Source organism: Macrotis lagotis, chromosome 1, assembly GCF_037893015.1.
Source record: "Macrotis lagotis isolate mMagLag1 chromosome 1, bilby.v1.9.chrom.fasta, whole genome shotgun sequence".
NCBI lineage: Eukaryota > Metazoa > Chordata > Mammalia > Peramelemorphia > Peramelidae > Macrotis > Macrotis lagotis.
Window position 1 is genome coordinate 750,243,018 of NC_133658.1, and position 25,523 is coordinate 750,268,540.

General features: G+C 36.8%; 1 protein-coding gene across 6 annotated transcripts in view; it reads left to right on the top strand.

Moving 5' to 3' along the window:
• Positions 1 to 25,523, top strand: part of PRDM10 (PR/SET domain 10) — a 150,567-nt gene that overhangs the window by 72,168 nt on the left and 52,876 nt on the right. For all 6 annotated transcript variants that reach the window (XM_074216304.1, XM_074216305.1, XM_074216303.1 and 3 more), the window contains exons 6-11: positions 1,417 to 1,658; positions 3,436 to 3,639; positions 11,495 to 11,567; positions 12,904 to 13,021; positions 22,042 to 22,171; positions 22,688 to 22,936. In XM_074216304.1, coding sequence (XP_074072405.1) covers positions 1,417 to 1,658; positions 3,436 to 3,639; positions 11,495 to 11,567; positions 12,904 to 13,021; positions 22,042 to 22,171; positions 22,688 to 22,936 — 1,016 coding nt within the window. The remainder of the gene's footprint in view (positions 1 to 1,416; positions 1,659 to 3,435; positions 3,640 to 11,494; positions 11,568 to 12,903; positions 13,022 to 22,041; positions 22,172 to 22,687; positions 22,937 to 25,523) is intronic.

Sequence of the window (25,523 nt, forward strand, 5' to 3'; positions counted from 1 at the left end):
ATATAAACAGTGTCCATCTCCCTGTCCCCAAATATTTGTCCTTGGGAAGCTTCATTGCTTTGTTTTACGTGATGAAAGGTTTTCAAAACAAAGATAGTAGAAAAGATGTGTTTTTTTAAAAGGCAAATAATTATATATGTTTCAATTGTTGATTACTTGAGATAATAGAAATAGAAAATCCCTTCTAAGTTATCCACAACTATTTAGAAACTGGTGAGTATAATGATATTAAATTACTTAGCCCTGCTGATCAGAAGATAGTGCTAATGATGGTCTCTAGATGCCAATGATATTCTCTATAAACTCTATTAAATAGTTTTTTACTCTGTTTTATGGCCAAAAACTGTATCTTACTCTGGCCAGTTAGCTTAAACATATATAGCATTGGTCATGAGGGCAGAGCCAGAGAGAGAATATGGCATTGATCATGAAGGAAGAGCCAGAGAAAGAATTTGAATCTATCAGTGCAAAACTTTCATTATTGGAAAAATAATTCAAAGCACATATACTAATGACACTACTAACTTACTATATCATCTTTAAAATATTGTTTTAATGATGCCATTTGTTTTTAATCAAAGTCATTTGCCACCCCCCCATCGTACTTTCCCTTATGACAAACAATTAAACAAAAGAATCTAATATGGAAACCTTCCCTGACACTGTATCCATATTCTGTAGTAGTAGTCACCTACCTCTCTGCTGTGAGTGGGGAGGTATGTTCTATTATCTCATTTCAAGAACCTTCATTTCATTGGTTTTTCCATTCTTCTGAGTTCAGTTCATTATGTATCACTGTCATCATGTAGTAAGCACAGTTCAATACAGTATTCTACAGTATGTTGCTTATTATCATTATTTGGTGTTCACTAAATTTTAAAATTGTTCAGTGCCTTTTGTGTTTGAGTTGTTCATGTCACAGACAATGGTGCCTCTCCTTCAGTTTCCCTTGAATTTAATAAATAATTGAATACATAATCTCATCATATTGTATGATTTAAATAAATCCATCTTTTTGTTTTCCAGTTAAAGTTTTAATTGATTTGTGTTTTTAATGACCGTTTACCATAATTGCTGTGAAGTCCAGAGTCTTGACAGCAAAATAAAATTCAGATGTTGTTTGACTTTTATTTTATGCAGACATAAACAAATTCAGCCTGATTTTAAAGAAAAACTGCAATTTTTATTGTTTTTTTTTTTTCCATAAAAGTTGTCTAATCTGCTGAAAGGACTAAAAAAGTGAAGTTGGACAAGCTGGTTAACTCAAGTATCTTGGTACCTCCAACTGAATTTGAGAAGTCTTCAGACCAGAATTTTGTATCTCAGGGGGCTAGTGAATTCTTTTGTCTAATGATGTTTCTATTGTATGTGCTCAAGAATTTTTACCTGTTCCTCAAGTTCTTCTGTCTTTTTCAGGGTGTGAAGAGTGCAATAATGCACATTCTTCAGTATGCCCAAAGCATGGGCCCTTACATCCCATCCCCAATCGGCCAGTCCTCACCCGAGCAAGAGCCAGTCTGCCTTTGGTACTCTACATAGACCGGTTCCTAGGAGGAGTGTTTTCCAAAAGGCGAATTCCCAAACGTACCCAGTTTGGCCCCGTGGAGGGGCCCCTTGTCACACAATCAGAACTGAAAGATTGTTATATTCATCTAAAGGTAGCTTGCTTTGTTAATGTACTTCCTTCCTGCTTCTAAGTTAAAACAATTTGAAAGAGGCACCAATTGTTCTAATGTCTTGGTTACACGGTAATTGCTTTGCAGTATTTTTTGCCTGTCTCTGATGATTTTGTGTTTAAATGGAAATTTTTTTTCCTCAGGAAAGAATATTTAGATTTTATTATCATCTCTGAATAGTGAGAGAAATGTAATTTTAAAATGTTACAGTGATGTGATCCTTAAAACAATTTCTTATTTTTTCCATAAACTAACAATATAAGTTATGAATTGGTATTTAAATATTGAGACATAGCCTTTTCTGCACATAGTGCCTGGGAAGAACATTTCTCATTTTGTAATGCTGGCTGGTTGTTGTGTTTTGAAAGTTTCCTAAGTACCTAGTTTAGGAGAGAATTTTGTTTTATAGCTCTAGATTCTTTTTTTTTCTCCCACAGTTTATTATAGTTGACAATTCTGATGTCTGTCTGAGGCTTTTGTTTTTTCTTTTGTTCAGACTTGTAATTTCAGTGGTGTGGGAAATTCCCCTTTTGAAATTGCCTGCCACTGAGCAAATTGTATGAACTTTATTCCTAAAGAGTTACCTGGAGGCATTCTGATGTTAAGTAATTTAGCTCTAGTTCCATCAGCAACAGTAACTCTCTCTCTTTCTTTCCCCTTCCCTCCTCCCCTTACTTGATGAAGTGCATTTAGGTGTGATCTGTTCTTTATATTTGATCCTTGATTTATATAGCCTTTTAAGGTTTGCAAGACACTTTACATGTTATTTAATCTGTTGGGGTATCACTTGAAAAAATTCTACCTCTTAGTTACCTGTTTCTTGTGACTAAGTAACTAAGAGTAGGTTATTAGGGTTAGGAATTAGTTTTAGGAGGTCAGATGCTGATCACAAGGGTAATTGCTGGTAGAGAGGAACTATAAGACTATAAGACTATTCTTATTACAGTTTTTGATATTTGTAAAACACAGTTTAAAAATTTTCACTAATATATATATATATATATATATATATATATATATATATATATAAGATTTTTTAAAAATCACTTTGAAGATTGCAAAAAAAAAAGGAAATGTAAAAATGTACAACCAGTAATATACTGAATTAGGTTGAGAGCATGTATTGTTAATGTGTATATAAAAGCTATGAAAAATACTATAGTAATGTTTCACCTCTCTGGAACTCTGATATCTATCAATCTCATCTGTAAGGAAAGTATATAGGAAGTAAGGGAAAATGGCTTCTAAGCTGCTAACATTACACATGCTATGTACTTTCAAGGGTGTGAAGTGTCAAATAATGCACATTGAACTTTACTATCATAGCTTAGAAGGTATGTTTATTTTGGCAAGACTAACCAGCCGGTCAAAGACAAAATCTTTTTTTAAATTATCTGACTAAAAAGGGTTAAAAAGGAACTTAAAAGGAAGCATTAGTTGGGGGGTAAAGGAGAGCTAATAAAATATTCATGCATTCTGGTCTTTTTGAATTTTTCTGTCAATTTTGACAACAATCTGATTAAACCCTACAATGGGGAGCAAAGTCTTAGGTTATATCTAGGTAATTCTCTAACTCTTGAAGTATTAGGAGGACTCTCCTTTCTCTAGTGAGGACCATATATGTAGTAGTGTTGGAATGCAAAAGGGATAATCAGGATACTGAGCTATCCTTATCAAAGATGGATTTTCAGTATATTAAGGGATGCATATGGTGTTGAAAGTTTCTGGTGACTTTTTTCCTCATGCTTTTTGATTGTAGGTTTCTCTTGAGAAAGGGGACAGGAAAGACAGGGACATACATGAAGACCTATGGTTTGAATTGTCAGATGAAGCACTTTGTAACTGGATGATGTTTGTTCGGCCAGCACAGAATCACTTGGAACAGAACCTAGTGGCTTACCAATATGGTCACCATGTTTATTACACAACGATAAAGAATGTAGAACCCAAACAGGAGCTCAAGGTAGGGTATGAAATTTGTGGTGCCCTTTTCTGGATAGGAAATATCACAAATAAAATGTTTCCCTAGATAATCTCACCAGACTTCTTGTTAGATTGATGATAATGCTTTAAATACATAGATGGTATGGTGAAGAAATCTTTGCTTTCATGTCCTCATAAGGCTTCATTTGTACCAAAAGACTAGGAAGAAAGGGCTGATAGATTTGTGAGGTCAACCTGGTGTATGTGAGCTGTGCAATGTTTTTTTTTTTTTTTACTTTGGAAAGATTTTATTTATTTTGAATTTTACAATTTTTCCCCTAATCTTGTTTCCCTCCCCCATCCCCCACATTGTTTCCAGGTATACGTTGATCTAAGTTGAATGATGAGAGAGAAATCATATCCTTAAGGAAGAAAAATTAAGTATAAGAGATAGCAAAATTACATAATAAGATAGCAGTTTTTTTTTTAAACTTGAAGGTAATAGGGGGTGGCTAGATGGCACAGTGGATAGAGCACTGGCCCTGGAGTCAGGAGTACCTGAGTTCAAATTTGGCCTCAGACTCTTAATAATTACCTAGCTGTATGGCCTTGGGCAAGCCACTTAACCTCATTGCTTTGCAAAAAAAACAAAAACAAAACCTAAAAAAAAAAATTGAAGATCTTTGGTCTTTGTTCAAACTCCACGGTTCTTTTTCTGGATATAGATACTATTCTCTATTGCAGATACCCCAAAATTGTGCCTGATTGTTGCATTGATGGAATGAGCAAGTCCATCAAGGTTGATCATCACCCCCATGTTGTTGTTAGGGTATACAATATTCTTCTGGTTCTGCTCATCTCACTCAGCATCACTTCATGCAAATCCTTCCAGGCTTCCCTGAATTCCCATCCCTCCTGGTTTCTAATAGTACAATAGTGTCTCATGACATTCATATACTACAGTTTGTTAAGCCATTCCCCAATTGAAGGACATTCACTTAATTTCCAACTCTTTGCCACTACAAATAGGGCTGCTATGAATATATTTGTACAAGTGATGTTTTTACTCTTTTTCATAATCTCTTCAGGGCATATAGACCCTGTAATAGTATTGCTGGATCAAAGAGCATGCACATTTTTGTTGCCCTTTGGGTGTAATTCCAAATTGTTCTCCAGAAAAGTTGGATGAGTGAACTGTGTTAATGGCATTATGTTTCTGCTGTGAAACTTGATCTTTTATGAATTGGTAGTTAACTGTATAGATAAAACTGTTCACTTTTCAATATATTCTTTAATATTTAGAGGGAAATTCTATGTGTTTGGTTGATTTGCTGGTTTCTGGCAGTCTAGCTTCTATCTTCCTCACTCAACTGAAAATATTTTCTCCAAATTTACTCTGATCTCTTAGTGCCAAATTTGGTGTTTTATTTTGTTTTCCTTAATCTGCATTCTTCTTCATCTTTGACACTGTTGTCCACCCTCTCCTAGATTCTCTTTTAATAGTCCAGAGATCTTCTCTCTTGGCTTTCTGCCTGTTTGCTGACTGCACCTTTTGATGGCTCATGATCCACGTTATGTTCTTATGCTGTGGCTTTGTCTGACAAAGCTCTGTCCTGAGTTCTCTTCTTTCTTTGAGTTCTCCTTAGTACTTATATCAGTTTCCATGGGTTCAGTTATCTTTATATAGATGAATCCTATGGTTATATCTCTAGGTCCAAGCTCTGTTCCTGAGCTCAAGACTTTCATTATAATGCTATGAAAAGAACACTGACTCTGGAATTAGAGGACTGGGTTCAAATCCCATCTCTGATTTTTTTCTAGTTGTGTGACATTGGGCAAATTGTTGAATCTTCCTGGCTTTCAATTTCCTCATCTGAAAAATGAGGAGTGCTATTTTAAATGATCTCTGAATTCTGTTCCAAATCTAGATCTATTGATCATATGATTATTAACTCCCTATTTGAATTTCTAATTGAGTATCCTGTGGACATCTTAAAATCAACATGTTTAAATAGATATCTGCATATATACTTCCTCTACCCTGCATCCCTGTTTCTTGTTAGGACAACACCATATCTCTACTCAATGTGGTTTACAACCTTTATCAATTTCAATTCTATACTTGCCATCAATTTATAATTCCAGCCATTTGCCAAATATTAATAGTTTATTCCATTTTTATAAGAGCTTTTCTTTCTTTTTTTGCATTTCATCTTTTTTAGTTTTAAAATGTGATATTATCATATTTTATTATATTTTTATTTTGTCCAATATATCACAATTATATATTTTAAAATTTATTTATTTTCCCAATTATATAAAAAATGGTATTCAGTATTCATTTTTGTAAAGTTTTCTCCTTCCCATGCCTTACATCCACCCCCACCCCCCAAGATAGGAAGTCATCTGAATTAGTCATCTTATTATTCGTTTGCATCATGCTACACACATTTCCATAGTAGGCATGCTGTGAAAAAAGGATCAGAACAAAAGGGAAAAGAAAAGAACAAAAAAGCAAATTAAAAAAATGAAACATAATGCTTTGATATGCATGCAGACTCCATGGTTCTTTTTCCACATGTGGATTGTATTTTCCATCACAATTCTAAGTCTGTGATCATGATATTTTTGAGAAGAGCTGAACCCCCCACATCTAATCTCTTGTTGAAGAACCTTGCAACATTTTTTATATACTTCCATTTTATATACTTCCATATACTTATATACTTCCATTCTCTCCTCTGACTCTGCTCAGGCTATCACCTCTTAGCTGGATAACTGCAATAGCTTACTGGTGGGTCTGTCTTTTACTACTCCAACTGTAAAATGGAGATAGTCTTCCCATGCAAATCTATCCACCATTCAGCCACTAAAGTGTTTTTCTTAAAAAAACTCTGGTCCTATCTTTTCTCCCCCACCCCCTCCCCCAACTCAATAAATTCCAATGGCTGCCTATTGCCTCTAGGATCAAGTGCAATATGCTGTCTTTGACATTCAAAGCCCTATGTAATTGAACCCCCTCCTACTTTTCCAGTTTTCTTTCACTTTCTCCCCACTTTTGATCCTGTGACTCTGGTCTCTTAACTATTCCACAAACAAGACCTTTCCTTTTTGGCTCCAGGCATTCTCTTGGCTGCCCCCCCCCCCCCATGTCTGGACTATTCTCCCCCCCCCCCCCCCGCCCCCCAGCCTCCTTTTAAGACTCAGTTAAAATTCAGTTTACAGGAAGCCTTTTCTAAGTCGTTTTAATTTCAGTGCCTTCCCTCTGTTAATTATTTCTTATTTATCCTATATATAGTTTGCTTCAAAAATATTTAATGCCATTAGATTATAAATTCCTTGAAGGCAGAAATTTTCTTTTTTGTTCTTCAAGTACTCAATACCATGCCTGCTTTTTAGTAAGCCTTATATGATAGCTTTTGATACTTGTAAGACATAGTTTAAAATTTAGCCTGGAACATAACTGAATTTTATAGATTGATCTGCTCCTCCTAAGACTCACCTTCAGCAGCCAGAGTGACATTCCCAAAACATAGGTTAGATCATGCCAGATCATTCATTACTTTGCTTCACAAACCCATTACTGCTAGGATAAAGATATTAACTCTTCTGTTTGACATTTAAAAGACTCTCAGCATGACTCCAAATTACCTTTCCACCTTATTTTACAATATTTTCTTTCTCATACTCTTTGATTCAGCCAATTGACCTTCATGTTCTTCACCCACAAACACTGGTATGTTGCAGTTTCGTAGCATAGATTGAATAGAGGGCCTGGAGTGAGGAGGACTTGAGTTCAAATTTAACCTCAGACATTTACTATCTGTGTGACCCTGGGGAAGTCATTTAAACTCTGGCTATTGCCATTTTCCTCAACTGTAAAATGGAGATAGTAATATCTTCTGCCTTCCAGAGTTGTATAGATCAAATGATATAATATTGGTAGTGTTTTTAGTAGTGGAGTCTAAAACACAGTAGATACTTAATCAGCCTCCTCCTCCTTCCTTCTCCTTCACACTGGCTGTCTTTCATGCTTAGAATGTCCTCTCTCCTCATCTCTGCTTCTTAGCATCCTTTATTTCTTTTAAAACTCAGGTTAAATACTACCTCCTCCATGAAAACTTTCCTGATTCCTCCTAACTACTAGGGTCTTCCCCACTCATCCTGAAATTACCTTGCACTTGTTTCCTATATATTTTGTACATTCTTATATATAAGAAGGCTTTTCATAAAGCCTTGTTGATGCAAAGATGGATTCAGTCACTTGTTTTTGTTTTGTAATTTTATTTATTAAGGCAATGGGGTTGTGACTTGCTCAAGGTCACATAGCTAGGCAATTATTAAGTGTCTGAGGTTGGATTTGAATTCAAGTCCTCCTCACTCTAGGGCTGGTGCTCTAATCACCACACAACCTATACCCCCATGCATTTATTTTTTTTTTAACATTTTAACATTTTATTTGTTTTCCAGTTATATACAATAGTAATATGTACCCATCATTTTTTGCAAGTCTCTGGATTCTACAATTTCCCCCCCTCCCTTCCCTGCCCCCCCACAGAAGGATGTCTGACAGTCTCTACATTGTTTCCATGCCATACATGGATGTAAATTGAATGTTTTAAGAGTAAACATAACCCACCCAATCAAGATGGGAAACCTCAAGAGTAGAGAGAGAGAGAGAGAGAGAGAGAGAAAACAATGTAATTCAGTCTGTGTTCAGATTTCAATCGCTCTGTCTCTGGGGTGAGTTGCTTTCTTTATCATAAATCCACCAGAGAAGTTGCTTCAATATTTTTTCCTCAGTTGCTATTACTAGCTGTACCTCCACTCTATTTCTCCCCACTCTCATTTATTCTATTCTCTCTCTCCTTTCATCCTGGCCCTGTCCAAAAATGTGTTAAATCTGAGTACCCTCTCCTTCAATCTTCCCTTTCTTCTATCACCAATTCCCCCCTTCCCTCCCCCCATTCCCCCTCATCCCATCCCTTTCCTCCCATCCTTCTCCAGGGCAAGACAGATTTCCTCACCCTATTAAGTGAGTATGTCATTTCCTCCCTGAGCCATTTCCCATGTCACTCAATCCCCCTTGCCTTCCCCTCCTCCACTCCATTGAAAAAGCTTTTTCTTGACTCTTGTGTGAAATCTCTCAGCTTCTTCTTCATCTCCTTTTCCTTCCTCCCAGTACTTTCCCCTATCACCCATTGACTCTATCCCTTTACCACATCATACCATTATATTCTGCTCCTTCCTATGTCCTGTCTATATATGTTCCTTCTAACAGCTCTTATAAATGAGAAAGTTCATATGAGTTATCAATATCTTCTTCCCATGCAAGAATACAAACAGTTCAACATCATTGAGTTCCTCATAGTTAGTCCCTCTCTTCCACCCCCTCTATGGTTCACCAGAGTCCTGTACTTAGAGATGAACCTTTTTGTTCAGCTCTGGTCATCTCGATAGGAAAATTTGAAAGTCCCTTCTTTCGTTGAAAATTCATCTTTTCCCCTGAAAGAGGATGTTCAGTCTTGCTGGGTAGTTGATTCTTGGTTGTAAACCAAGATCTTTTGCCTTCTGGAATATCGTATTCCAATCCCTACAAGCCCTTAATGTAGATGCTGCCAGATCCTGTGCAATCCTGACTATGGAGCCTCAGTAGTTGAATTGTCTGTTTCTGGCAGCTTTTAGAATTTTCTCTTTGATTTGGGAGTTTTGGAATTTGGCTATAATATTCCTGGAAGTTTTTCTTTTGGGATCCCTTTCAGGGGGTAATTGGTGAATTCTCTCAATTTCTATTTTACGCTCCGCGTCTAGGATCTCAGTGCAATATTGCTATATTATTTCTTGAAAAATGAAGTCTAGGCTTTTCTCCTGGTCGTGGCTTTCAGATAGTCCAATAATTTTTAAATTATTTCTTCTGGATCTATTTTCAAGGTCACTTGTTTTTCCAATGAGGTATTTCACATTTTCTTCTAATTTTTGGCTTTTTTGCAAGAGTTTTATTTCTTCCTGATTTCTTGCAAAGTCACCAGCTTCCTTTAGTTCCATTTTGCATTTGAAGAAGTTATTTTTTTTTTTTTGCAGGGCAATGGGGTTAAGTGGCTTGCTCAAGGCTACACAGCTAGGTAATTATTAAGTGTCTGAGGTCGGATTTGAGCTCAGGTACTCCTGACTCCAGGGCCGGTGTTCTATTCACTGTGCCACCTAGCCTCCCCAAGAAGTTATTTTCTTCAGAGAGCTTTTTTATCTCCTTTTCCAGCTGGCCAGTTCTGTTTTTTAAGGCATTCTTCTCCTCATTTGCCTTTTGTTTTGCTTTTTTTTCCATTAGGCCTAAACTGGTTTTTAACACATTATTTTCTTCAGTATTCTTTTTGTATATCTTTCACCAGGCTTTTGATTTGGTTTTCATGATTTTTCTGCATCACTCTCATTTCTCCTCCCAATTTTTCCTCCACCTCCCTTAATTGAGCCCATTTTCTATTTCTCTTGGAGGTTTTTGGATAAGTCATCATATGAGTACGTGTTTTGATCTTCTGTGGGACTAAAGTAATTCTCTATGGTCAGATTCTTTTTTTTTTTTTTTTTTTTTTTTTTTTAGTTTTTGCAAGGCAATAGGGTTAAGTGGCTTGCCCAAGGCCACAGGGCTAGGTAATTATTAAGTGTCTGAGGCCGGAATTGAACTCAGGTACTCCTGACTCCAAGGCCAGTGCTCTATCCACTGCGCCACCTAGCTGCCCAGATTCTTCTTTTTCTATTGTTTACTCATTTCCTCAACCCAAGGCTAATTTACAGCACTTAAGGCTTTGGGGTTGTTTTTTTGGGACAGCCCACTGGGACATTTATTCCTCCAGGGTCTTAAAAGCTGGCACAGTACTTCCCTCTGCCCTGGGGCTATAAGGAGGGCTCCAGCTATGTTAGTAAGGAAGCCCAAACTGCAATATGTGAGCTTAGGCAAACAGCAGAGTTCTACCCCAGGGAAAGCAGAGAAATATTTGCAGACTTCCCTTTACCTTCTCTGGGGTGTAGGCTGCTCTCTCCCGATTCTCACTGCAGACTCTGTGGCCAGGCTCCTCACTCCACACTCAAACAGGTGCAGCAAAATTCTCTTACTGCCCCTTCAAGCTGTTGCCAGTGATCTCTGGGCTGTGCTGGGCTGCGGCCAGGGCTTTTTTCCCAACCCCTAGTCCTGGTGAAGCACACCTTTCCTGTGGAAGTTCTAAGTTATCTTGCACTGGGAAACGTATCACTCAGTCTTTCTGTGGGTTCTGCCCTGCTAAATTTTGCATAGAGCCATTCTTTATTTTGGGGGGGTTTGGGGGGGGTTGTACTTCTCAGGAAATGCTGCCTTCATGCCACCATCTTGGCTCTGCCCCGCCCATGCATTTATTTTTAAGGGGAGAATATTGTATTAGAATTTTATGCTTCCTGGGGCCTAATCATGTAATGAAGATTTTGCTTGTAATTTTCAGGGAAGGCAATTTTAGGAGATAATTCCACTTTATTTATTTTTCAAATGTCACTTTAATGAAGGCAATTGAAGCATTCATTCTGCGAATTATTGTAACAGAAGAAAGTTTTGATGTGAATAATGTTCGGGATGATACTAAATGCCATCTAGCACCTCCTTTAGGGAAGACACTGTGAAACTTTAGTTTAGAAGGTAGAGTATGCTTATTCCATAGAACAGGGAAAAAAGGTGGAAACCATAAAGAAACATGCAGTTTTACTTGACCAGCTGCCAGTAGAAAATTTTCACAATTGATAACTTGTCATTTTCTGTTTTGTGGGCCATGAAGAAGCTCCTTTATTCAGGTGAGTGGAGGGAATGGTTAGAACATAGCAGAAGGACCTGAGGATGTAGACTGATTTTTCCCAATGTGTGTGTGTGTGTCCTGCAGGTGTGGTATGCAGCATCCTATGCTGAGTTTGTAAACCAGAAGATCCATGACATTTCTGAGGAGGAAAGAAAAGGTAGTTTGGATTTTTTGCATTTTATGTTATTTGTATGAGTTCTATAAAAATAAGACTTTATGTAATCCAGAGGATTAAATATATTGCCTCTTCACAGTTTAACCCCTAATTTTTAGGATATTGTGTGATATGCCAGTAAAGTTATTCAAAGTTACATGTCTCTTAACTGCCAGTCTCAGATTATAATGACAAGTTTTGTTTTCTCTCATGGATTCTGGGAAAAGAACATTTAATGTGATGAAAACTTCTAGATTATTAAATTATAAACCCCAATCAGAAAATATTCCTTTTCTAAGTATAATCAACTTTGAGGAACTGCAAGAAAAACATTGATTATTTTGAAACTTTTCTATTTCACACTATCCTTTTTTTTATACTTTAATTTTTTCTTAATTGTATTTTATTTCTTTTACTATGATATGTAAAGATACATTTCAGTATTCATTTTTGTAAGATTTTGAGTTCTAAATTTTTCTCTCTCCCTTTCCTCTCCCCTCCCCAAGATAGCAAGCAATCTGATATAGTTTATATGTGTACAATCATGTTAAGCATATTTCCACATGAATCATTTTGTGAAAGAAGAATCAGAACAATAGGGAAAATTCATGAGAAAGGAAAAAAGAAAAAAATGAAAATAGAATGCTTTGATCTGCATTTAGACTCTAGTTTTTTCTCTGAATGTGATTAGTAAAATATTGGTTTTTAACTGACATGAAAGAATAACCTTTTTAGACGGGCTCCTTAGAAGGTATTGAACTTATTTAAAAAGTAACATTTAAATGAACTTATTTTTAAAAAATTTCAATAACTTCAATAAAATTCTTAATCAGTAACTTTAATTTCAATAAAACAGGTTGGATTATAAAGGAAATCACCTGCATTTATAATCCTATATATTTTATTTTGTGCATTTAAAAACATGTATTTAAAGCCCTGACAATATGTCCTTAGGCTTCACCAGTTGGGCAAAGGGGTCCTTGAGAGATACAAAAGATTAAGAAATTCCTGTTTAAGACTATTATCATTGGATCCAAAATCTCTACATTACTTACTTATTTTTCTAAATTGTAGTCCTTGTGCTTAAATCTAGTGTGGTGAGATAAGTAATTGTACCACTGAAAATCTAGAATGAATTGGCTAAGGACCCTAATAACTATGTGTTGTTATCATTTGATCATTGGTCAAAGCACTTAGTAATTCAAATAAATATAGGCACCATATGATTCAGCAGGGCAGATTGAATGTGAATGAAAGTGCCAGGAACTTTGATGAGATGTGGTTTTCCTGTGGTAACTGTTGAACATCTACCTTAACATTTATTTTTCTTTCATCACAGTTCTTAGAGAACAAGAGAAAAACTGGCCTTGTTATGAATGCAATCGTCGATTCATAAGCTCAGAACAACTTCAGCAGCACCTCAATTCCCATGATGAGAAGCTAGACTTCTTTAGCAGGTATTTGTCTGGTATGCACTGAATGAGCAATGAGACTTGGTTTTCCAAGACTCAGAATTTCTTCCATATTATCATCCTATAACTACTTTTTCTGGTGGAAAGATTCTTATGAATGGTTCCTAGGTGTTCAGTATCTAACACGAGGTGCTGGGAGAAATCTCTTAATCCATTTTCCCTCTAGTTTCTACTAAAGTAGTACCAACAAAGGGAGAACTTTTGCCATAGGTATATGCTTCCTCACTAGTGCCTTGGAATAGTAGACCTAGTGTAGATCTTTTTGATTATCCAGACCCATCCCCTCATTTTACAGATATTTAGGCAGAGAGAGGTTAGGAAGCCTCACAAAGGTCACACTATTAGGCAGACTGGCTCTTGTCCACTGTTCTTTCCACTTGTCATAACCACACCCTTAGTGAACAGAGGCAGGATTTGGACTGAGAATATTGAAGATAGTTTACTTGTCTGAGGGAAGGTGTGCATGTGGAAGCTTGATCAAGCTCTGAAATACACTTCCATTTCATTTTTTCCCAGGTCTTATTAATAAGGGATTAGTAGCCAGAAAGTCCTTTGTAGAACATCATCATCATCATAATAGCTGACATTTATATTGTGCTTTCAGGTTTGCAAAGTGCTTTACATACATTATCTCATTTGATCCTCACAACAACCTTGTGAGGTAGGTGGTATTATTATCTGCATTTTACAGATAAGGAAACAAAGGCTCAGAGAGGTTAAGTGATTTGTTCCTGGTCACAAATCTAAATGGTGGAGGAGGGATTTGAACCCAGGTATTTATTGACTCCTAGTCATTCTTTTCTTATACCTCTCTACCTTTTATAGAATTTTAAGTTAAAATGGATCGTGTAGCTCATATAATCTAGCTTCTGTCCCCTAGAAGAATCATTTTTAGAAATCTTACTTATGAGTGGCCATCTGTCCTCTTTTTGAGGCCTGCCAAGTCACCACCCCATAAGGCTGTTCATGTTGTTGGACAGCTCTTATTATTACTTAAGTTCATCTATGTTGACACATATTCTGACTTTGAAGCTGCATAGAATAGCTTGAACCCTTCTTTCCTATGACAGCCTTTCAGAAATTTGAAGGCAGCTATCATGTATTCATTATCTTCCCTTTTCTAGGCTAAATATCCCAGTCTCTTTAGCAGATCTATATCTAACATAGTTTAGTTGCCTCACTGTCCTTATTGTCCTTCCTTGGACAGACTGCTGTTTGTCTAGATAATTGGGTCCAGTACTAAACATTGTATTTCAGATGTGTTTTGACCAGCAGAAATTGCAGTGAGATTATTAATTCTTTTGTTTTAAGTACTTGTATTAGTACAAATTAATATATTTAGATTTTTTTTAGAAGCTTAGATCATTCCACATAAATTTAACCTTTTTCTTTTTTGTTGTTTTTTTTGCTAGGCAAATGGGGTTAAGTGGCTTGCCCAAGGCCACAAGCTAGGTAATTATTAAGTGTCTGAGACCGGATTTGAACCCAGGTACTCCTGACTCCAGGGCTGGTGCTTTATCCACTGTGCCACCTAGCCGCCTCTAAATTTAACCTTTTTTTAATAAAAAAACTTTGGATGTACTGCTCAGCTACAAATTTCATTGTCCTGTACCAGTGCTTTGAACTTAAAAAAAAATCTAGTTAGAACTTCGAATTTATCAGTCTTAAAGTCTTTATCTTTAGACCATTGTTTTGTCATCTGAAGACTTTTTTAGATTCTGATGTCAACACATTAGCTATCTCTCTGTTTTGAGTCATTCACCCTTTTTGATAAGTATGCCTCTCTTGTCTTTAATCAAGTTATTAATAAGAATGTAGAATAGGTTTGAAAACAGAATTCTGTAGTATAACACTAAAGGTGTCCCACTAGACTGAAATTTTTCCATTAATGAATTACTTTTGGGTTCACTTTTTTTTTAGGGTTTTTTTTTTCCAAGGCAATGGGGTTAAGTGGCTTGCCCAAGGCCACACAGCTAGGTAATTATTAAGTGTCTGAGGCTGGATTTGAACTCAGGTACTCCTGACTCCAGGGCTGGTGCTCTATCCACTGCACCACCTAGTGGCTCCCTCCATTCCACTTTTGAATAAATCTAATTGTTAGAAAGTTTTTTCTAGATATTGAGTCAACTACCTTCCTGTAGGTTTTACCTATTGCTTCTACTTCTGCTCTTTGAGGCCAGTGAAACAAGTCTTATTTCTCTTCCATATGATAGCCCTTCAAATACTTGTTTGCTGCTATCATTCTTACTTCAAATCTTTTCATATGCATCTCAGTGTTCCCACTGTCCTTCAACCTATTACCAGGGAACCACGTTTAAAAAACCTCACAACTTTATAGATGATGAAACTGACATCAAGGGAGGTTAAGAAAATTTTTTCAGATTTTTTTCTTTTTTTTTTTTTTACAGATTGACTTCCAGCATATGTCCAAATGTTTAAACTCTCCTGGTATCACTATATCTTTTGTACTATTTTTGTGATTGGTTTCAGAAATGTATCTGTCTTCAAGGGATTAGATGGACACAATTTCATTGCATGTAGTTCTCCTGAACCTGGACTTTTCTTGTCATCATTGGAGTCAGAGAAATGTCGTTCCATTCCCTGCCAGTCCTTTGGGCTGATTTCTTCCTGTTTGCAGGGAACCCTTCCTGCCTACAGGGGATCCTTCTAACCCACAGGGCACAGACATCTGCTTCTTTCCTGCTCCCTCTACCTATCTATTGGCCTGTGCTGCTTGTAAGAATAGAAGAAAAATGCTATTCCATCTGTTTTCCCAAATGGGTTCCTTATCCAAGCTACCTAACGCCCTGAGAGGATACTAACCTGAGGCTGAACTCCTGATAAAATTAATAATCTCCCTAAATCACATGGCAATGATTAATAGACTCCCATATAGTTAGACTCTTTCCATATGAGTGATCCTGAATTCCAGGTCATCATTGTACAAACTGCATATTACATCCCAAATTTCTTTATTACTGTCCCCCTTAACCTAACCCCACCAATGACTCACTCTGAACCTACTCAACCCTTCAGTTGTACTCTTTGGAATATGTGATCTGATAACACACTTGCTTTCATCTTAAATCTTTTCCTTTACCACTCCAGAGACCTGCCTCATTATATTACATTCAGAAAATTGAGGCCATTTACCAAAAGCTTACTTATATCCCCTTTTCCTCAATTCACAATTTCCAAGTACTTTCTGCTACTATCTCCACCTTCAACCATGTCTTACATAATGAGGTGACTTTCCTCTGAATACACGTAGAATTATATTCCATACTTTATTCTCCAGCAGATTGGCTCTCTATCTTTCTAACTCTCACTAATCTTTATTCTTTCCCTGTCTTACTGACTGCTTCCCTCCTGCCTTAGAAAGATGCTCATATTACCTCCATCCTCAACTCTGACTTGATCCAGCCATCTCTGCTAGTTGTCCTACCATATCACTTTTTCATTTTGGGGCTAAGTTTCTTGATAAGGTTGTCTGTAACAGATACCTACTCTCACTTTCTTCTCACTTCTTAACTCAGTAGCCTGACTTCCAATCTCATTTTTTAAAATATTTATTTCTATTTTTAAAAATTTTCTCCCCAGCTACATGCAAAAGCACATTTCAACATTTACTTCCCAAACTTGATTTTCAAATTCTTTCCCTTCCTCCCACCCTATGCTCATTGAGAAAGTAGGTTACTTGCTGTAGGTTAAAAATGTATAACCTTGAAAATTATTACTATAGTAGTCATGTTGTAAAAGTAAACTTACCCCCCCACAAAGAAAGATAACCTCAAGAAACATAAAGTGAGGGAAAAAAAATTTATTTATTTATCCCCCCATGCTTGTATTTATTTATTTGTTTGTTTATTCATTTAAATTTATTTTTATTAAAGATATTATTTGAGTTTTAAACTCCCCCCCAATCTTACTACCCCCCCCCAGAAAGCAATCTGTCATTCTTTACTTTGTTTCCATGTTGTACCTTGATCCAAATTGGGTGTGCTGAGAGAGAAATCATATCCTTAAAGAAGAGACAAGAAATCTAATAGGTAACAAGATCAGACAATAAGATATCTGTTTCTTTCCAAATTAAAGGGAATAGTCCTTGCACTTTGTTCAAACTCCACATTTCCTTATCTGGATACAGATGGCACTCTCCTTTGCAGACAGCTCAAAATTGTTCCCAATTGTTGCACTAATGGAATGAGCGAGTCCTTCAAGATTGATCATCACCCCCATGTTGCTGTTAGGGTGTACAGTGTTTTTCTAGTTCTGCTCACCTCACTCAGCATCAGTTCATGCAAATCCCTCCAGGCTTCCCTGAAATCCCGTCCCTCCTGGTTTCTAATAGAACATGGGATACATGTTCATGACATACATATATCACAGTTTGCTAAGCCATTCTCCAATTGAAGGATATTTACTTGATTTCCAATTCTTTGCCACCACAAATAGGGCTGCTATAAATATTTTTGTGCAAGTGATGTTTTTACCCTTTTTCATCATCTCTTCAGGATATAGACCCAGTAGTGGTATTGCTGGGTCAAAGGGTAAAAAGTTTGTTTTAGTATGTATTCAGCCACCATCAGCTCTGTCTTTGGGATGGTTAGCATCCTTTATCATAAATCCTTCAGAGAAATTGCTTTAACAATTTCCCCTCATGGTTGCTTTTGCTAACTGTATTTCCCTCAATCCTATTCCCTCCTCCGCCCCCCAACCCCATTTATTCTATCATCTCTCTCCTTTCATACCCTATCCCTCCTCAAAAGTGTCTGACTATCCTCTTCCATGATCTTCCCTCTCTTCTATCAGTTACATTCTCCTTCCCCTCCCCTGACCCCTTTCTCTCATTCCTTTCCTCCTGTTTTGCTCTAAAGTAAGATAGATTTCTATACCCGATTGAGTGTGTATATTATTACCTCTCTGAGCCACTTTTTTTTTGGTCTGAGCCACTTTTGATGGAAGTAAGGCTCACTCACTCCTTAGTTCTCCCCTTTTCTACTCTACTGCAAAAGTTTTCTCTTGCCTCTTTTTTGGTGATATAACTTACCCCATTCTACCTCTTCTTTCCTCCTATACATTCCTTTCTCTCCCATTAAGTCCAACTTTTTAATATCTTATACCTTCAAATTTAGCTCCCTCCTGTGCCCTGTCCATATATGCTCCTTCTGACTGCCGTAATAAATAAAAAGGTTCATATGAGTTATCAGTAACATCTTTCTTTGCAGGAATATAAGTAGTTCAACATCACGTCCTTCATGATTTTCCCTTCCCATCCACCCTCTCTATGCTTTACCTGAGTCTTGTACTTGAAGATCAAACTTTCTGTTCAGCTGTGGTCATTTCAACAGGAAAGTTTGAAAATTTCCTATTTCATTGGATGTCCATCTTTTCCCCTGAAAGAATATGTTTTGCTGGGTATTTGATTCTCAGATGTAATCTAAGTTCTTTTGCCTTCCGGAATATCATATTCCAAGCCCTAAGGGTCCTTAATGTAGAAATTGCCAAATCTCCCCTAACCCCCTTACCATTTGTGGGCTGACTGCTCTGGAAGCAACTGCTGGGTAACTCCCTGTTGGGTGGCTCTCCAGTCCTACTCCTGGTCTCCTGGAAATGGGTCTGCACTGAGGCCTGCACTGTACTGGGCTTTTACTCTTACTGTGGTGCAGCAAAGTTTTCCTACTGACCTTCCAAGATGTCCTTGGCAATCCCTGGGCTGAGAGATCTGGAAACCACCACTGCTACCACAGATCCAGGTGGTCCTGTGGTTCATCCTGTGATATGTTCCTAGATGGCTGGAACTTATTTGCTACAGTGCTGCCTGGGTTGCGCTGAGGACCCTTTCTAACCTTAGTGCAACAGATCATTCCCATGGATCTTCCAAGTCGTTTGGGGTTGAAAAATTGTTTCACTTCTTCTTTTTTGTGGGTTCTGCCACTCCAGAGTCATTATATAAAGGTATTTGGAGTGGTCAGGGGTGAGTGATAGTAGTCCTTACCTTTACTCTGTCATCTTGGCTCCACCCCCCCAACTTCATTTTTCAATTTATTCTTTCTCCAAAGTTATCAGTGATCACTTAATTGTCATTTCCAGTGGTCTTTTCAAAATTCTTATCTTTCTTGACATCTACAGTCTTTTACTTTCTCCTTGGTAATAACTCACTTCTCACTATCATTCTCCTTTTTCCTATCTAATCACTACTTCTTTGCTAGATCTCCATGCCCACTAAAAGAGGGTGACCTGCAGAACTCTGTTCTGGCCCTCTTCTCTCCACTCTCCTATTTCACTTGTTAATTCAAATCATCATCTCTTTTCAGATGATTATCAAATCTGCCTATCCAATCCTAACTTCTTTCCTGACTTCTACTCTCCAACTGCCTGTTGGACATCTTGAACTGATTGTCCTGCAGTCATATCAAAAACTGAACTTATCCTTCCCCCTAAATCCTCCACTCTTCCTAACATCCCTAGCCTCTTTGTCACTTTGTGATATCTTCTACTCTTTATTATCAAACCTCATCTAATCATGATCAAGACCTATTGATTTTACCTTTATATTATTTCTTACATATGTTCCTTTCTCTCCTAATACTTCCCACCACTCTGATGAAAGCCCTCATCACCTCATGTCAGTATTCTTGAAATAGTTTACTGTTTCTTCTCCCTACCACAAGTTTCTCCACTCTAAAATGTTCTTTCTAAATCACAGGTATAATCATATTATCTTATTTTTATTTATTTTAAACATTTTATTTATTTAAGGCAATGGGGTTAAGTGACTTGTTCAAAGTCACATAGCTAGGTAATTATTAGATGTCTGAGGCTGGATTTGAACTCAGGTCTTCCTGACTCCAGTGTCAGTGCTCTCTTTTCTATGCCAACTAGCTGTCTCATGCCTTCTTTTTTAAAAAACTCCAGTGGCTTCCTATTCCTATAAGATCAAATATAAAGCCCTTTGGCATTCATATCCCTTCAAAAACTCCTCCCCATCTTCTTACATGTCATATTCCTCCTTTCTCCCCATTCATCCTTTAGTATATTGACACTGGCCTCTGCGCATGAGTCACTACATCTTCCAATTTTGGGGATTTCCACAGGCTGACCCTTTAACTTGGTATGCTTTCCTTCCTCATCTCAGTCTCCTGACTTCCATGATTCCCTTAAATCCTTTCCCAATCTCCCTTAATTCTAGTGCTTTCACTCTTTTCTCCAGTTTATCCTGTAAATAACTTGTTTGTAAATAGCTAGTCTCTGATTAGATTATGATGTCCTTGAGGGCAATGATTTTTACCTTTCTTTGTATCTGCAGGACTTAGCACAGTGCTGAGAAATGCTTGTTTGACTTATTAATTCATAATACCACAAGTTTTGTGTTAGTGTGCTTGTCTTTCAACAGCATTTATTTTCTTGAGTTAGAATTTCAAATTCAATATTACCCATATTTTGCCTATCGGAATAGACTTTTCAGATCTTTCTTATTATTCCTAACATTTTAGATATTTACATTTCATATATTCTTGTGCTTTCTTCCATTACTTTTGTAGTTTTTATGTCATATCCTTCATAGTATTTGATCTCTAAGTTTTATGTAAACTTCCTTCTACCCCTTCTAAAGTTCTTTACTTCTTTTTTCCATTAGTCAACTTAAAGTGATCAGACTGGCAAATCTTAGAACAAATATTTTCCTTCTTAGTCATCTTGATATTAGGCACCTTCCTTGTTTTGTTTTCAAATTAAAATTTTTCTTTTAATTGTTTGTTTTTTTATCCTACCCACCCCTTCTCCCTTCCCCCAAAGAAAATAAAAAAGAAAATCTTTGCAACAAATATGCATTGTCAAACAAAAGTCTTTCCCACATTGGTCATGTCTAAATATTGGTTAGTCCATTGCCCCTCTTTTAGAAGGTGGATAGCATTCTTTGTAATTGTAGACATTATTCTTTGCCAGTAGCCTAATGTTTCATCATTTTATCCATGATCCAGAATACCAAATCCTGTTTTTTTGGTCAGTTCTTAACTTTATATCTCCTTCTTTTTAAGTCTTCTGTACTTCCTCCCTTCCAATTCTAATCTTCAATGGGGTAAAATAGATGAAAATGCCACCTTGGATCCCTATGTCTTTAAGTTTCTTACCTATAGTTTAGTAGATACTAAAGTAATTTTTCATGTTTCTTGTAGAAAACTAAACTATACAAGAATGGTCTTTGAGAAGTTTGTTAAGTTTTGACAAGTGATGAAAGCTACTTGTTTAATAGTTATTAAATATTTTATGGAAAAGGTGAGCTAGGAAATTCTTCCTTTCTAGAAACTGCTAATCTAAGGGGAGAGATTAATTTATCAGAGTTATGTTTCATCTGGATATGGAGAACGTGATTTTATAAGTAAGAGAAGTAATTAAATTCTAGATTGGTTCCTTGGCTAATAGATGTTCCCTATGCATATTTTCTAAAGCAGGGGTGGGAAACCTTTTTTTTGTCAAAGACCATTTAAATATTTATAGCATCATTCTTAGGCCCTGCAAAATTATCAGCTTAAAAATCTTAACCCTTAAAAGATTCTAGATTTATTGAATTTCAAGTCCTGCTTGTGATTGCCTTAGTAGTGCCAGACCAAATGGTTTTGTGGGCCTTATATGGCCTGTGGACTGAAGGTTCCTCACCCCTCTTCTAAAGTTTCTTATGTTGATTTTGGGCAGTGTTAGAGTTTCTACAATTTTTAGAATCAAAAGCTAAGCTGTTAATATTCTCTTTTATTTGATAACTTCTACTGAATTATTTAAAACTGTTTTACATATAATCCTATCTTTAAAACATTCCTTTGAGTTATATAAGTGGCAGAGATGATAAGTATAGATAAGAAACACTCTTTTACCCCAAAATCATATCCACCACAGGATTACATAATCAGATTAGGGGACAAATTAGCCAGGATGTAGGGCAATATTAGTTATGGTAATCCTGGCAAATGATTTTCCTAAAATAATCAAATATCCTCTCTTTTTCACAGAGCAAGAGGCAGAGGCAGGGGGAGAGGCAAGAGGAGGTTTGGCCCAGGACGACGGCCAGGTCGGCCTCCAAAATTCATGCGTTTAGAAGTGACCAATGAAAATGGTGATAAGTGTGAGGAAGGAACACAGGTACTAATGGATTGAGAGAGAAAAATAGAAGATATTTCTTTTGTACTAAATTTGTTATGTAAAAGCTTAAAAGTCTTTAAAAAAATTTCTGCTCATGTGTTCATATTGATTTTGATAATGAAAATATGATTAGAAAGAAGTAAGCAAGAATAAATGTCCTTTTATGAGCTGCCACAAAATTTTATCATTCCTGCTCCAGGGTGATGATGGTATATTGAAGTATTAGAATAGAATTAGACCTAATTTTAAAATGTTTTTGAATTCTGATGATGAAACTCCAGAAGAATCGCAGAATTTTTTTCTTTGCCAAGATTCAAATAATATTGCTTTTGCTGTGATGCTGCTTTTTTATGCTTATTTACCTAGTAAACTTTCCCAGAGAGAGAGGTTATTTTCTCAATGTATAATGAGTGTGCTCATTTGGAAATGTGCAAAAAATTCTCTTCTCTGTGAAATCCTTTCACAGCTTTGTTCCATGGATGGGGAAAATAATCACGGTATGATTCTCAATTTCAGGACTTGCTGCCTTTCGCCAGCAAGGGCCTGGAAAAGTTTGATGAGGATGGACAAGCTCCATTGAATGGGCTGGACCAACAGGAACAGACCCCTGTGCCAGTCCCTCAGCTGCCACCTGAAACACAGCCTGCTTTGGAACATCCACCAGAAACCCACCCAGTGCATTTGCAGCCCCAGCATGAAGAGAGCACGGTGCCCACCCAGAGCACTATGACAGCTGATGATATGCGCCGAGCCAAACGCATCCGGGTGAGTAGGGATCGCAGTGCTCTGCCATTTTATCTTTTCTCCTTGGGGTGATCTCTCTGACCTTGTGTTCCAGCTCTCAGATCCAGCCTGCCAAGATGTTTGCTGACTTAGTTGGAGCACAAATATTAATGGTTTCTCAAAAGTGTGTCCTGTAAACTGGAATGATGGTGCTTGATTGGAATACCTCACTAGTGACCATCAGATTCTTTCATTAGAGGATTTAGTGAAAGAAAAACAGCATTCCAGTTCCTTGGGCTCACTGAATGGAAACTGACTAATTAGAACATTTAATTACAAAATTTTATTTACATTTTTGAGCAGTTTCTTTTCATTTGAAATTAGGGCTGTGGGAGTCATCTCTGGATGACTTAATGTACTAGAATATAATTCTCTGTATTTTCCTGGGAGAGACCAGTATATTCTTGTAACTTTTGGTGAAAATGGGCATGTGCATAAATTGATGTATGAGCAGGCATTTTTTAAACATATAAGGAAAATATAAAGTAGAAGCCCAGGTTTTGGGACCTGTTTATGTCTCACTTGTGTGAGTTATCTTTTGGCTTTGAATAAAATTGTTGAAGAAACCTTGGATTTCTACTCAGATGTGCTTTGTTCTAATTATTTTACTGACTGATTTATGTCTCCGGTGGAGTTGTAGGGAGTTCTTGACATTAGGGCTATCATCTTGTGGAATTAAATAGTGCTTTTACTATGTCTACTTCCAGAAGTCAACACTTTTGACCCAAGTTTATGGCAGCTGAGAGCTCTTATGGGAGTTCTTTCTTGTATAAGGTGGAAAAATCTTTTCAGTCACATAATCTTCTAGATGATTAATAGATTAATTTAGCTTATATTTCTCTTGACTTTCTATGCTTAGGATTTTGCTTCTAGAAGGAATTTTGAAAGGAATTCTAGACATTTCATTGGTTATAGAAACTTGGAAGGCCCTTGTGAACTAATCTTTCTTGGAGATCCTTGAAACTAAAACTAAGGAATCTTAGTAAATTTGGTGAATATAGACCTACTTTATTAAATAACTACTTTACTGTCTTTCATTCATTTATTTGCCTTGGGGCATCTAGGTGGTGTAGCGGATAAAGCACTGGCCCTGGAGTCAGGAGTACCTGGGTTCAAATCCAGTCTCAGACACTTAATAATTACCTAGCTGTGTGGCCTTGGGCAAGCCACTTAACCCCATTTGCCTTGCAAAAACAAAACAAAACAAAACAAAAACAAAAAACCCTAAAAAACCTTAAAAAAAAACCCAACCCATTTATTTGCCTTTACTATTATCCTTTCCTGTTGCTACCTTCTGCTTTGTTTATTTTATTTTTACTAAGTCCATTAAAAAAAAAAAGCACAAACTAAAATCCTTATATATAACTTAGCACATTGCCTGGCATTTAGTAAAAGCCTAATAAATGGTCTGTCATCTATTTACCTTGAATTTGTGATATAGGTGCAGATAGCCCTTTGATATTTCCTTGAAGGGAGATGTTTCTTTTTTCTTTTCTTTTTTTTTTTTTTAAAGGTTTTTGCAAGGCAAATGGGGTTAAGTGGCTTGCCCAAGGCCACACAGCTAGGTAATTTTTAAGTTTCTGACACTGGATTTGAATCCAGGTACTCCTGACTCCAGGGCCAGTGCTTTATCCGCTGCACCACCTAGCTGCCCCTTTTTTTGTTTTTTTTGTACAGACCTTTTACAAACAAAAAGTTAATGGCTTGTGGAAGCCAGGGGATAGTTTGATTTTTTTCCTTAGTCATAGGAAGATAGAGATGAATAGTTTTCATCTTTTCTATCTAAGAGTGGTAGTAATTGACTGAAATGAAGTCTTCCAATCCAGTTGGTAATGTAACTATTTTTCTTTCCTCTAATGCTGCCTGCTCAGTTGGAGTTGCAGGTAGGTTTGTTTCTTTTCTTTTTTTTTTTTTCTATTACCAAATAGAACTAAATATTTACCCTGATCCACTGTTGTTTGCACTATATCCTACTTGGCCCTCCTATTTAGATGAATTAGCAAATGAATAAATGCAATTTTGGTTTCTTATTAATCAGTCAATGAACTCTAAGCCTGATTATCCTCTTCAGTAAAATCAAAGGGTTGGTTTAGATGCTTTAAGGTGTCTCCTAGCTCTAATATTACTGCTCTGTTAACAAATATATACTAGTGCCTAGTAGTTACCAAATGCTGTGCTTGGTACTATATAAATTATACATGAATAAACTCAAGGAGCTTACAGTCTGATTGGGATCTCCAAAATAACAGATCTATCAGAATACTGTGTTATATTCCAAGTGCCATAATATAGGGTACAGACTGTATGCTAGTGTGGAAATTTAAAGGGGTAGGAGTGCTGGAGCAATCATTTTTTTTTTCTGTGAAGCTGTCCCTGATATCTTTGTAGGATGAGCAGGATTTGGATAGAAGACAGAATAGAGGGCATTTCAGGTGAGCAGAACAACATGAGCTAAGTTGTAGAGCGGGAGAATGTGCATGTTTTGTTATGGAACACTGGAGAGATTGGCTTGACTGGGGGAAGGTTAGAGAGAACAAATGCTGACAAGACATGGCAATCACCTCTGTGC